The sequence below is a fragment of the Rhinopithecus roxellana genome, chromosome 6 (assembly GCF_007565055.1).
Source record: "Rhinopithecus roxellana isolate Shanxi Qingling chromosome 6, ASM756505v1, whole genome shotgun sequence".
NCBI lineage: Eukaryota > Metazoa > Chordata > Mammalia > Primates > Cercopithecidae > Rhinopithecus > Rhinopithecus roxellana.
Window position 1 is genome coordinate 44,095,611 of NC_044554.1, and position 12,832 is coordinate 44,108,442.

Sequence of the window (12,832 nt, forward strand, 5' to 3'; positions counted from 1 at the left end):
GAAGATTGTGATTAGAGCTGTTCTGAGTTGGCTCAAGTTGGCTTCACTGTTGTTCACAACTTACATTACTGGGATGACTGAGTAAACAAGCAATTACTTTTAAAAACTCTTACAAGCCTGGCATGGTGGCTCATGCGTATAATTCCAGCAGTCTGAGAGGCCAAGGTGGAAGGATTGCTTGAGCCCATGGGTTGGAGGCCAGCCTGGGCAACATAGCAAGACCCCATCTCTAAAAAAAAAAAGAAAAGAAAAAGAAAATTAGTCAGGCATAGTGGTATGCACCCTTAGTCCCAGCTACTGAGGTGGGAGGATGGCGTGAGCCCAGGAAGTCGAGGCTGCAGTGAGCCTTGATCATACCACCACACTTAAGCCTGAACAACACAGCGAGACCTCATCTCTAAAAAATAAAAATCTTTCAGTACTTAATTGTCTTTCTGTTCAACAGTGAAAGTAATACATGTTCACTGTTGAAAGTTGGGAAAATACAGAGAAGTACAAAGAAGGCATCCACAGTCTCTCACCATGTAAAAGAGACTGCTCTGCGGCTATACCTCCTTCCCGTATGGCATTGTATACATGCACACACATACCATTAAAACTTCTTGGATATTGCTGTGTAAGTAGGCCTGCTACTTTATGAGGGTCACTTGAGTCAAGCTTAGTCTTAATGTTTTTTTTTTTTTTTTTTTTGGAGACAAGAGTCTCACTCTTTCGCCCAGGCTGGAGTGCAGTGGCGTCATCTTGGCTCACTGCAACCTTCTCCTCCCAGGTTCAAGCGATTTTTGTGCCTCAGCCTTCCACGTAGCTGGGATTACAGGCGTGCGCCACCACACCCAGCTAATTTTTGTATTTTTAGTAAAGATGGGGTTTCACCATGTTGGCCAGACTGGTCTCGAACTCCCGACCTCATGCGACCCACCCACCTCGGCCTCCCAAAGGTCTTACTGAATTTTTAAGAAGCTAATAACATTTTAATTTTTCTCAACACTCTCCTATCCGTGTAACTGTGTTGGCTCACTCTGTTCTTACAGGAGTTGGTGACTAAGTATTCTCAGCAGATGGTGAAAGGAATGCTCCAGTTACTTTCAAATTGTCCAGCAGAGACTGCACACCTCAGAAAGGAGCTTCTGATTGCTGCCAAACACATCCTCACCACAGAGCTGAGAAACCGTACGTCCGACCTGTCTTGTCTTGAATGCCGATGCTACAGCCGTCTTTGGGGACTCGGCTGACGTTCCATAGTTGTGTTGCGAGGTTTCCATGTGTCCCTGCTTCCTTCATTGCTGTCTTGGGTTTGTTCTTTCCCCTCTTTTCTCTCCTTCTCTGCCTCCCTGTATTAGTCTGTTTCCACGCTGCTGATAAAGACATAGCCAAGACTGGGCATTTACCAAAAAAAGGTTTAATGGACTTACAGTTCCACATGGCTGGGGAGGCCTCATAGTCATGGCAGAAAGCAAGGAGGAGCAAGTCACACCTTAGTGGATGGTGGCAGGCAAAGAGAGAGAGCTTGTGCAGGGAAACTCCCGTTTTTAAAACCATCAGATCTCAGCCAGGCGCGGTTCTCATGTGTCAGCCTCCCAAGGAGCTGGAATTACAGGCACCCACCACCATGCCTGGTTGTTTTATTTTTAGTAGAGGGGATTTCACCGTGTTGACCAGACTGGTCTCGAACTCCTGACCTCAAGTGATGTGCCCTCCTCAACCTTCCAAAGTGCTGGGACAGGTGTGACCCTCAATGGCTATGAGCTGGTGGAAAGTGTACTTTATTTGACTTACTGCAGCTGGCTTTGTGTGAGGCTTATTGCAGAACCTGTACATTCTTTGGGATCATTGTATTAATAGAGCTCCCCAGGGCAAGTGTGGACATGCTGTCGCTGCCCCATCTGCATATCCTCAGAAGCCTGAATTGTCCCTGAGTGGTGACCGGCTGTTTCTATAGAACCCTGGTTAGGTTCAGGCCTGCAAGGGCGCAGAGAGTAAGTTTAGGGGTGGTTCCACCTGCAGGAATAGAGCAAGAGAGGAACCCCGGTGGGGATTCTGGTGAGCATCATCCAGGGAATCGGGAACCGTAACCTGGGACTCATATCTGTGAGAACATTGTAAAAACGCCTGGACCTTTGTGATTTATGTAGAGAAACATTCTTAGGTCTTCTCAGTATGCTTCAGGGTAGTAAAGGAGCATTTAAGAGATCCCATTCTCTTCTCCAAACTGGTTGGGAGGGTGGTGGCAATGTTTAAGGACGGTGGGATGTGCCCATGGTTAAGTGCCAGAGGTGAAATCTCTGCCTGGGGACTCCAAGCTGATTTATTCTTAATTTGATCTCTGACCCTGAACATGACCCTGACTGCGTCTTTGACAGTAGGTGGCTGGTGTGGCCTAGTAGAGCTGCTGTGTTAGACTGAAATAGCATTTGTGCCTTTCTGGTCTCCTCTCTGTCCCTTTTCAGGCCTGGGTTGCATATCAGACTGCGGGCTAGCTACTTTTTGAAAGCACTATAAAGTAATTTAATGTGTAATTGGTTTTTTTAGTGATTTGTGCAATGGATGTTTGTCTTCTAGAGTTCATTCCTTGCATGGACAAGCTGTTTGATGAATCCATACTAATTGGCTCAGGATATACTGCCCGAGAGACTCTAAGGTACGAGATTAAACCAGTAATATCTGATTGGTTAAATGCCAGGAACATCAGTTACTGGCACTTCATGTTACAAGTGTTTCAGTGAACACAGGCTGTTGGGCCTTGACACACCTGTTAGGTTTACGACTGCAGGATTTTTGTTTTTGTTTTATTTATTTATTTATTTTGAGGCTCAGTCTCACTCTGTCACCTAGCCTGGAGTGTAGTGGTGCAAACTCAACTCACTGCAACCTTTGCCTCCTGGGTTCAAGCAATTCTCCCTTGCCTCAGCTGCCCGAGTAGCTGGGATTACAGGTGCCTACCACCACACCTGGCTAATTTTTGTATTTTTAGTAGAGATGGGGTTTCACCCTGTTGGCCAGGCTGGTCTTAAACTCCTGACCTCAGGTGATCTGCCTGCCTCAGCCTCCAAGTGCTGGGATTACAGGTGTGAGCCACTGTGCCCAGCCAAGAATTGCAGGATTTTTGGAAAGCCCTTAGATTACTTTTTGTTCTTTAGCTTAAAGGAAGAAATCAGAGTAATCATCTTGATTTAAATTTTAGGTAACGCTTTATCTGACTTTATTATTGTTTTTTGCTTTTTGTATAATGCATCTTTTTTCGTTAAAAAAATTTTTTTTGTGATAACCTACCTGGAAGATAGAAGGGAAGAAAACCTTTTGGTCCTGCACAGGGAGATGAAGTAATGTTGCTAATATCTTAATGTATGTCCGTATAATCTTTGTTTCTTACACTTAAAAAAAAAAAAGTAGTTGTGTCCAGGCACAGTGGCTCACGCCTATAATCCCAGCACCTTGGGAGCCCGAGGTGGGCGGATCACCTGAGGTCAGGAGTTTGAGACCAGCCTGACCAACATGAAGAAACCCCGTCTCTACTAAAAATACAAAATTAGCCGGGTGTGGTGGCGCATGCCTGTAATCCCAGCTAATCGGGAGGCTGAGGCAGGGGAATTGCTTGAACCCAGGAGGTGGAGGTTGTGGTGAGCCGAGGTCATGCCATTGCAATCCAGCCTGGGCAATAAGAGCGAAACTCTGTCTCAAAAAAAAAAAAAAGTGATAATGGTTACTATTTCTAAAGCATAAAATTAACATTTAATCATCTTTACATTATAAAATGGATCAATATTTGTCATATTTTGCTTCCAGTGAGGAAGGTGTGATGGATCTTTTGAAAAATGTTTAGGATCCTTTGAATATGATACAGTTTTCTCACTGTTTTCTGTAGACAATGTTGTTATAAAATAGACATTTTTTGTAACTTGGGGTTGAACCTGCCTAGAATTGGATGTTAGATTATGTTACTCCTGCTCGAAGCCCTCCAGTAGCTTTCTGTTGTTCTTAGACAAAACCCAAATTCTTGACCATAGCATTTGAGTCTCTGTGTGATTTGGCTCTGTCCACCTGTTCTACATCTTGTGTTGGTCCTTCCTCTCTGACTTGCTGCAGCCACACTGGCTCCTGCAGCTCCCCTCCCCAACCTGCTGCAGCACGCCACCCTGTACAGCTCCCCTCCCTGACCTGCTGCAGCCATGCTGGCCCCTACAGCTGCCCTCCCTGGTGTGCTGCAGCCACACTGGCCCCTATAGCTTCTTGGCTACTTCAGGCAGTTACCACCTCTGGGTCTTTATCTTTCCTGTTTCTTCCATTTGGAAATTTCCCTGGATTTTTACCTTATGGCCCCTTTTTGTCTTTAAGATGCCACCTCAAAGGAACTGTCCTGGTACCCTGTTTAAGAATAGCTCCCCCCTCTTATCTTCCTCATGTATCCTTTTTGCATCTCCCCCAGCACTTATTAACTTGTGTAGCTTATTTCTTGTGTGTTTATCTGCTGTAAGTAAGCTTCCTGAGGGCAGGGGCTCTGGTCACTGAGATGTCCCTGGCATCTAGCCCAGCATCTGGCACATGGCAGGTGTCCATGTGTTTAGTGGGGGGAAAAACTCATAGCCTGAAAATTCTTACTGTGTTTCTGTAAAGTGGTCATCATATATAAAGATCGATTGACCTGTCGTATTTATTTTTGAGCAACAAAGCCCATTCAGTGCATGATCAAGCTGGTAATATTCCTCCTTGGGTTAGCTGTATGTGCCAGCATCTGTTAGCAACTTTATGGCGTGCATAAAGTTAACCTTTTAGCTTGGAAGGTAAAGATGGAGGTATCAGTACAAAACTTGAGCCCTCTTCCGTCATGTATCTGGGAGAGAGTAACGTGGGGAAAACGGGCCATGTAACTGTGTCGTCCCAGTGGTGGTGTTCCTGGGGCAGATGGTGATGTCCCTAGTGGCCTGCTGCAGCAGGCATGGTCACATGGGAATGAGCACTAGCGGAGGTCTCTGCCCGCAGGCCCCTCGCCTACAGCACACTGGCTGACCTCGTGCACCATGTCCGCCAGCACCTGCCCCTCAGCGACCTCTCCCTCGCGGTCCAGCTCTTCGCCAAGAACATCGACGATGAGTCCCTGCCCAGCAGCATCCAGACCATGTCCTGCAAGCTCCTGCTGAACCTGGTGGACTGCATCCGTTCCAAGAGCGAGCAGGAGAGCGGCAATGGGAGAGACGTCCTGATGCGGATGCTAGAGGTACCAGCTCTTCTGAGAGTATCATCCATCCTGCAGTCTATCCTGTTTGTGGCTAAACCTTTTTTTTTTTTTTTTTTTTTTTAATCAGAGCCTTGCTGGAGTGCAGTGGCGTGATCTCAGCTCACTGCAACCTCTGCCCCCTGGGTTCAAGTGATTCTCATACCTCAGCCTCCCAAGTAGCTAGGATTATAGGCATGCACCATCACGCCCAACTAACATTTTATGTTTTGGTAGAGACACGGTTTTCCCATGTTGGCCAGGCTGGTCTTGAACTCCTGGCCTCAAGTGATCCTCCTGCCTCAGCCTCCCAAAGTGCTGGGATTACAGGTGTGAGCCACCATGCCCGACTTGTGGCTAAACTTGAACCAGTGCTGTAGGGGCGGCTCGATTGCTAGGCTCGATCCCAGGAGTTAGACCACCTAGGTTCAGACCCAGGCTCCCCAGGTGCCTCGCTTCTGTCCATCAGTTTTTTCATCTTTTCCCCTGAGGTGGCGATATCTGCCTCATAGGATCGCTGTGGAGTTAAATCAGGCAGTGCTTGAAAGCTCTTAGCACACTTCCTGGCAAGTAATTAGGAGAGTTATTTTTCTGGAGGCATAGTACCCAAGTGCTAGACTGGCTGTGGACATCTCTGGGGAGACACCCAGAGTATGAGGGATGTGATTCCTGAGCCCCGGGGGTGGTGGCGGTGCCCTGGTGGGATGAGGCCTGTAGTCCTGGGTGAAATCCAGGCCATGCCTGTCAGGCCAGTCACTCAGCCTTCCTGAGCCATACTCTGCACTTGCAAAATGGAGATGGTGTTGGGAGTAAACCAGCACTTTTCTTTTTCTTTACACCTGGCACAAAGGAGATGTCCAGATGTTACCAGCCTTCCACCAGTTTTGTTGGATTGGTACAAAAGTAACTGTGTTTCAGTTAATGTAATGGCAAAAGCCGCAATTCCTTTGGCGCCAGCCTCATAGAAAAGCAGCATGACTTCAGCAGCTCACATCAGTCCCATCTTGTTTCACTGTGGTCTGAGCGGTATTTGGCCTGTTGAAGAGAAATAATTCTGTCCTCCCCCTTGAATTTCTCTGCCCATTAGGTTTTCGTTCTCAAATTCCACACCATTGCTCGGTACCAGCTCTCTGCCATTTTTAAGAAGTGCAAGCCTCAGTCAGAACTTGGAGCCGTGGAAGCAGCTCTGCCCGGGGTGCCCACTGCTCCTGCAGCTCCTGGCCCTGCTCCCTCCCCAGCCCCTGTCCCTGCCCCAGCTCCACCCCCGCCCCCACCTCCACCTGCCACCCCTGTGACCCCGGCCCCCGTGCCTCCCTTTGAGAAGCAAGGAGAAAAGGACAAAGAAGACAAGCAGACATTCCAAGTCACAGATTGTCGAAGTTTGGTCAAAACCTTGGTGTGTGGTGTCAAGACAATCACGTGGGGCATAACATCGTGCAAAGCGCCTGGTGGTAATTCTGCTCTTCAGTTATGTAGACAAACAATGCTTTTCATAAAGTGAATGTTATTCGAGTTAATATACTTTCTTTTTTCCAGAAGCTCAGTTCATTCCCAACAAGCAGTTACAACCCAAAGAGACACAGATTTACATCAAACTTGTGAAATATGCAATGCAAGCTTTAGATATTTATCAGGTAAGGAAGTGCCCTCCAGCCAGGTTTTCACATATGGAAAGTACCTCTTAGTATTAGAGGTGCTAGTGATGGGGTGGCAGTGAGAGCTGTTAGTATTTGGATGGTCCACAGTATTTGTATACCCAGGTATGCTTTGTTTCACAACAGCGCTGGGTTTATGTGGGAATTCTTATTTATAAGAGTCTATGTGCATTTTGTGGGGCAGATGGTATAAACGGAATGCAATAGAAATATAAGACTTAAGTTTACTGATTTTTTTCATGGTCTGAACACCTAGAGGTTTTTTTTTTTTTTTAATTCTTTGCTAAAATTAAGGTGAGAAAGGAGAATTTAAAAGGTTTTGGAGGGGGACATTTGTTATCTAATTTAAGTGCTCTATTTTAAGTGTGCAGCTGATCTGGTTATGTAATGGAACATATTCAGAGAGGTTCAGTTTTAATGCGGTGGGTGGCTTTTTTCCCCGTATTAGGTCCAGATAGCAGGAAATGGACAGACATACATCCGCGTGGCCAACTGCCAGACTGTGAGAATGAAAGAGGAGAAGGAGGTGTTGGAGCACTTCGCTGGCGTGTTCACAATGATGAACCCCTTAACGTTCAAAGAAATCTTCCAAACTACGGTCCCTTATATGGTGGAGAGAATCTCAAAAAATTATGCTCTTCAGGTATAAAACTCCTTTTTTTAACATTGCTTGAACATTAATTTTACAATTCTTTATGTCTTCAATACTTCTTCATTTATTTCAAGGATTTTAAAAATAATGTAGCCAAAGATGTGCTTATAGCATGAAATTTAAAGAAATATTAGGCCGTAATGTCTTGAAACAATTTTTGAAAGATTCAAATGCTTTGCTTCAATTCCTTTCATTAGTAGAAATAAATGTGTGGGCCGGTTGCGATGGCTTATGCCTGTAATCCCAGCACTTTAGGAGGCCGAGGATAGCTTGAGCCCAGGAGTTTGAGATCAGCCTGGGCAACAATGGTGAAACCTGTCTCTACAAAAAATACAAAAATTAGCTGGGTGTGGTGGCGCACACCTGTAGTCTTAGTTACTCGGGAGGTTGAGGCAGGAGGATTGTTTGAACCCAGGGGGTTGAGGCTGCAGTGAGCTGAGATCACACCACTGCACTCCAGTGTGGGTGACAGAGACCCCTTTCTCAAAGTCTCAAAAAAAAAAATGTGTTAAATGTAGTCCTTGGTATTTGATGATGAGGATGAAATAACAGATTACATCATTGAAGTGAACTGCCCTGCTCTGTGCTCAGTAAACCCATTTCATTTTTTTCCTTTGGTAGATAATTAAATTTCTTGGAGTGTGTGATACAGGCCTGGTTTTATGTTGTTGGAAAGCTCACTACTTTGTCTTAAAGCTGCTTTGGGGAAGGGATTAATTTTTCACATGTGTTTCTTGTTTTGACAGATTGTTGCCAATTCCTTCTTGGCAAATCCTACTACCTCTGCTCTGTTTGCTACGATTCTGGTGGAATACCTCCTTGATCGCCTGCCAGAAATGGGCTCCAACGTGGAGCTCTCCAACCTGTACCTCAAGCTATTTAAGCTGGTCTTTGGCTCTGTCTCCCTCTTTGCGGCTGAAAATGAACAAATGCTGAAGGTAAAGTCCATTTAATCTAAGTAGTACTTCTGTTCAGGGTTTTGTTACTGTTGTTAGAGACAGGGCCTCACTGTGTTGCCCAGGCTGGTCAGCCTTCTGAACTCAAGCAATCTACCTGCCTTAGTCTCCCCAGTTTTTGGGACTACAGGCACTCACCACTGTGAGTGTGCCTGGCTTGTTTTTTTTTAATTCTTATTTTCACTTTTAAACAGAAATTGTAGTGACTCTCTATATTTATAAAGTGCTCTTTGAAGTAGTAAATATTTGCAACAAATAAGGGCTAAGTGTGAAAAACATTCCGTGTATTTCTAAGCAATAACTAATTTGTCTGGTAACTTAAAATGAAAAATCCAAAACTCTTATGGCAAGCAAGTGTGGTGTTATTAGTATTGATACCACTGATTTTCTTTTTAAACCTAATTTATTTTTGGGGTTACAGAAATAAAATAGGAACAGATGGCTCTTATTTTTAAACATTTCATTGATGCAAACGAACTTATTAGAAGGAAAAAATGTCTTCACCTACCTCTCAAATATGGTGTGACGGTTCCGATTATGTTACCAAGCAATGGTCTCACTCCCAGATGCACATTGAAGCCAATATGATGGTACCAGCTTTTCAGGAAAAAAAAAAAAAGCATCTTTATTGCAAGGTCGATTGACAAGGAGACAGGAGACCTCATTCTCCCAGAGCTGGGGTCTCAGGGTGGGTTTTATAGGAAGTGTAACGGTGAGGGAGATGGAAAAATGCAGTGAGGCATGATTTGATTGAGCTCTGCAGTGAGGCAGTGCTGGGCCTTTTGCTCTTAAGTTCCTATTGCAACAAAACAGGGCTCCCCTTGCTTCTTAATTTGGTCCTTGTTGCTTGGTCCAGGTACTTGGGTTCCATCTGTGGTTAACTTTGCCTTCCAGCCGGCCCCAGGGTCACTAATCCTACATGCCTGGTTCACCTGCGCATGCTTGCGACTTGCAGCCTTGGGGTCTGTTGCAACTGAAATCAACTCAGGTGAAGCGGAACCAGTTTGAACTGGTTCTGGAGTTACAGTTACATCAGCAGTTGTCCACTTCATTCAGGTTTTGTTTTTGGTTTTTTGGTTTTTTTTGAGTCTGTCACCCAGGCTGGAGTGCAGTGGAGCGATCTTGGCTCACTGCAACCTCTGCCTCCTGGGCCCAGCAATTCTCCTGCCTCAGCTTCCCCAGTAACTGGGATTCTAGGTGCATACCACCACATTTGGCTAATTTTTGTATTTTTAGTAGAGATGGGGTTTCACCTGTTGGCCAGGCTGGTCTCAAACTCCTGACCTCAGATGATCTGCCCGCCTTGTCCTCTCAAAGTGCTGGGATTACAGGTGTGAGCCACTGCGCCTGGCCTTCACTCAGGTTTTGTGTTTTCTCTGTATTAATGGTCTTGGCAGTATGTAAATGACACTTTTCAGGACTATTTCTTTCTTTTTCCACTTTAAATAAATTCTGATTAGTCTGTGCTTCTTCATTAAAAATGTCTTAGAGAAGATGTCTCATCATACATTTTTATAGATGAATAATCTTGTGTAATTGGATCTCCTCTGTTACTTGAGTCTAGCAAATGGGTAAAACCTATCCGTGGTTGTATCACTAAAAGCAGCAGGTGGTACAATAAAAACCTTATAAAAAATGTACTCCCTCTTGTGGCAAAATATCTTAATTTCTATAGAAAATTGAATATGTCAAAAGAGATGCTTTCTCAATGGAAAATTTGAAGATGTAAATAAGATCTGTCCATTTGGAGTATTTGCACAGATGGTGACACAGAGTTCCAGTAACCTGTGCTTTCACACGGCACTCTCCTTGTTTTCTTTTCACAGTTCTACAGTAATTATCAACAACCTTAACTTTTGTGTTAATATAGAAAGAGAGTACTGGTCAGGCGTGGTAGCTCACACCTATAATCTTATAATCCTAGCACTTTGGGAAGCTGAGGCAGGAGGATTGCTTGAGCCCAAGAGTTCAAGACCAGCCTGGGAAGCATAGTGAGACCCTATCTCTACAAAATTAGTTTAAAAAAAATTAGCTAGATGTGGTGGTGTGCACTTATAGTCCCAGCTACTCAGGAAACCGAAGAGAGGATCGTTTGAATGAGCTGGGAGGTTGAGGCTGCAGTGCACTTCAGCTTGGGTGACAGAGTGAGATCCTGTCTCCAAAAAAAAAAGGGAAAATACTTATTTTTAAATTTAAAGATATAAAATATTTAATTATAACCTGTGTCCACATAATTCATTATCCTCAAATAAGTCATTTTTTGCCAGCATTAGATATGACTATGCAGAACAACAACAAAAAAGCCCAGAATAAAACCTACTGGGACAAATCGAATGTTGGAATATGGCCGGGCATGGTGGCTCATGCTGTAATCCCAGCTACTCAGGAGGCTGAGACAGGAGAATTGCTTGAACCTGGGAGACGGAGGTTGCAGTAAGCCGAGATTGTGCCACTGACTGTACTCCAGCCTGGGAGACAGAGTGAGACTCTGTCTCAAAAAAAAAGAAAAAGAATGTTGGAATGTTTAAGAAAAGTATTCAAAAAACAATGTTCATAGAACCTTTTGTCCAGAATAATACATGTAGTTTTGTAAAATAAATCTATTCTGCCATATACCATAATAAATTTGGAACCATATCAGTGACTGTACCAAGAATTTATAGTTACTTAAGTACATAGGCAAAAAATGTTCATGTTAAACTTAGCATGTGACATGTCAAAACCAGGATTTGACAAAATAAAAAGTTAATACGGTTTAAAATTTTGATTAAAGCTAGTATGATGTAGTAGAGTAGCTTTTTAAAAGAAAGATTTATACAAAAATATTCTCCAATTAAGTCTTCCAAAACACTGTAATCTTCAATGTCTTCTGAGGTTTTTTTACACTTTGCATACATCTTATTTGATTGGTAGTACAATTTCAGTTCCTGTAGGTTACTTTTTTTTTTTTTTGAGACAAGAGTTTCACTCTTGTTGCCCAGGCTGGAGTTTGATGACGCCATCTCGGCTCACTGCAACCTCCTCCTCCTGGGCTCAAGTGATTCTCTTGCCTCAGCCTCCCTAGTAGCTGGGATTACAGATGTGTGCCACCACACCCGGCTAATTTTGTATTTTTAGTAGAGACAGGGTTTCACCATGTTGGCCAGGCTGATGTTGTACTCCTGACCTCAGGTAATCCGCCTGCCTTGGCCTCCCAGAGTGCTGGGATTACAGGCTGGAGCCACCTTGCCTGGCCCCTGTAGGTTACTTTTTGCATTTCATTTGTTACAGATACCAACATATACTTTAAGATAAATTATTTTGAGTTAAGTAAAGATTGGAATGTGCTTATTTGTTTTTTTTTTTTCCTTTGAAGTAAACACAGCAGAATTGCCTTCCATTGCTGTCGGATTGCAGTGACACTTTAAGAGTCTGGAGGGTATAGACCCTTCTCATTTAGATGCCACTAATCTGCATCTTCTCCACCCTGCAGCCTCACTTGCACAAGATTGTGAACAGCTCTATGGAGCTCGCACAGACTGCCAAGGAACCCTACAACTACTTCTTGCTGCTACGGGCGCTGTTTCGCTCTATTGGTGGAGGTAGCCACGATCTCTTGTATCAGGAGTTCTTACCTCTCCTTCCAAACCTGCTGCAAGGTCAGAGCAGTGACTTTGGTTGCCTTTTAGTCTTGTGTGTCATTTAGTCATGTGTCTAGCCATCTGATTGCTGGGTTTCATCCTCTGTAACTGGTGAGAGTCGTGGTTGGTGGGATGGGATGTGGCACATCCGCTGCCTCCCTGCCCCCCCGGTCCCCCACTGGGACTTTGAAGGGCGCTGCCTTCAGGGATGGGCCCTTCCCCTCCCTCCTCAGCAGTGAGTGGGATTTAGGTTTTAGTTTTCCTGCCTAGGGCTTGGTTGCATTTTCGTAGTGTTTGGTAAGCAAGTCTAGAAGGTGATTTCTAGTGGTTTAGCAAGATCAGAGATCGCTCGATTGAAAGAGAATCAGAACAAAAAAAGAAAAAGCAGGTGACGAAGCTGACTTACAGTTAGTTTATATTTTCATTTAGCTTCTTATTTGTATAGCTAGAATCCTGTAATTCCTGTATAATTAGGAATGCTCTCAAGGTACATAGTTAACAGGGATCTGGGTTCATTGAATGCTTATGGGGTGTGTGCTGATTGGAAACACTGTCCCAGGAATTCATTACACTTCTTGGTAAGGTGAGCTCTTGGCAAGGGATTGACCCTTCTCGTGTATTTCCTTAACTTCCTTAGAGAAGTGACATAGGCTACCCAGGAGGCAGCAGGGACATCCTTTACTGTTGACTGAAATGGCGATGAATCTGCAATGAGAGGGGCCCATAACCTGGCGCCATGT

At 44.4% G+C, this 12,832-nt stretch overlaps 1 protein-coding gene across 12 annotated transcripts in view; it reads left to right on the top strand.

Annotated features, from left to right (window-relative positions):
* Window positions 1–12,832, top strand: part of TRRAP (transformation/transcription domain associated protein) — a 137,184-nt gene that overhangs the window by 24,786 nt on the left and 99,566 nt on the right. For 11 of the 12 annotated variants that reach the window (XR_004057940.1, XR_004057941.1, XM_030932338.1 and 8 more), the window contains 8 exons: window positions 1,032–1,170; window positions 2,560–2,638; window positions 4,978–5,212; window positions 6,297–6,660; window positions 6,746–6,843; window positions 7,313–7,507; window positions 8,263–8,454; window positions 11,945–12,110. Coding sequence is in view for 10 of the 12 variants with exons in the window: in XM_030932338.1 (XP_030788198.1) it covers window positions 1,032–1,170; window positions 2,560–2,638; window positions 4,978–5,212; window positions 6,297–6,660; window positions 6,746–6,843; window positions 7,313–7,507; window positions 8,263–8,454; window positions 11,945–12,110 (1,468 nt within the window). In the remaining 2 variants the exon portion in view is untranslated. Of the gene's footprint in view, window positions 1–1,031; window positions 1,171–2,559; window positions 2,639–4,977; window positions 5,213–6,296; window positions 6,661–6,745; window positions 6,844–7,312; window positions 7,508–8,262; window positions 8,455–11,944; window positions 12,111–12,832 lie in introns of those variants that run through there. The other variant, XM_030932340.1, reaches the window with a different exon arrangement.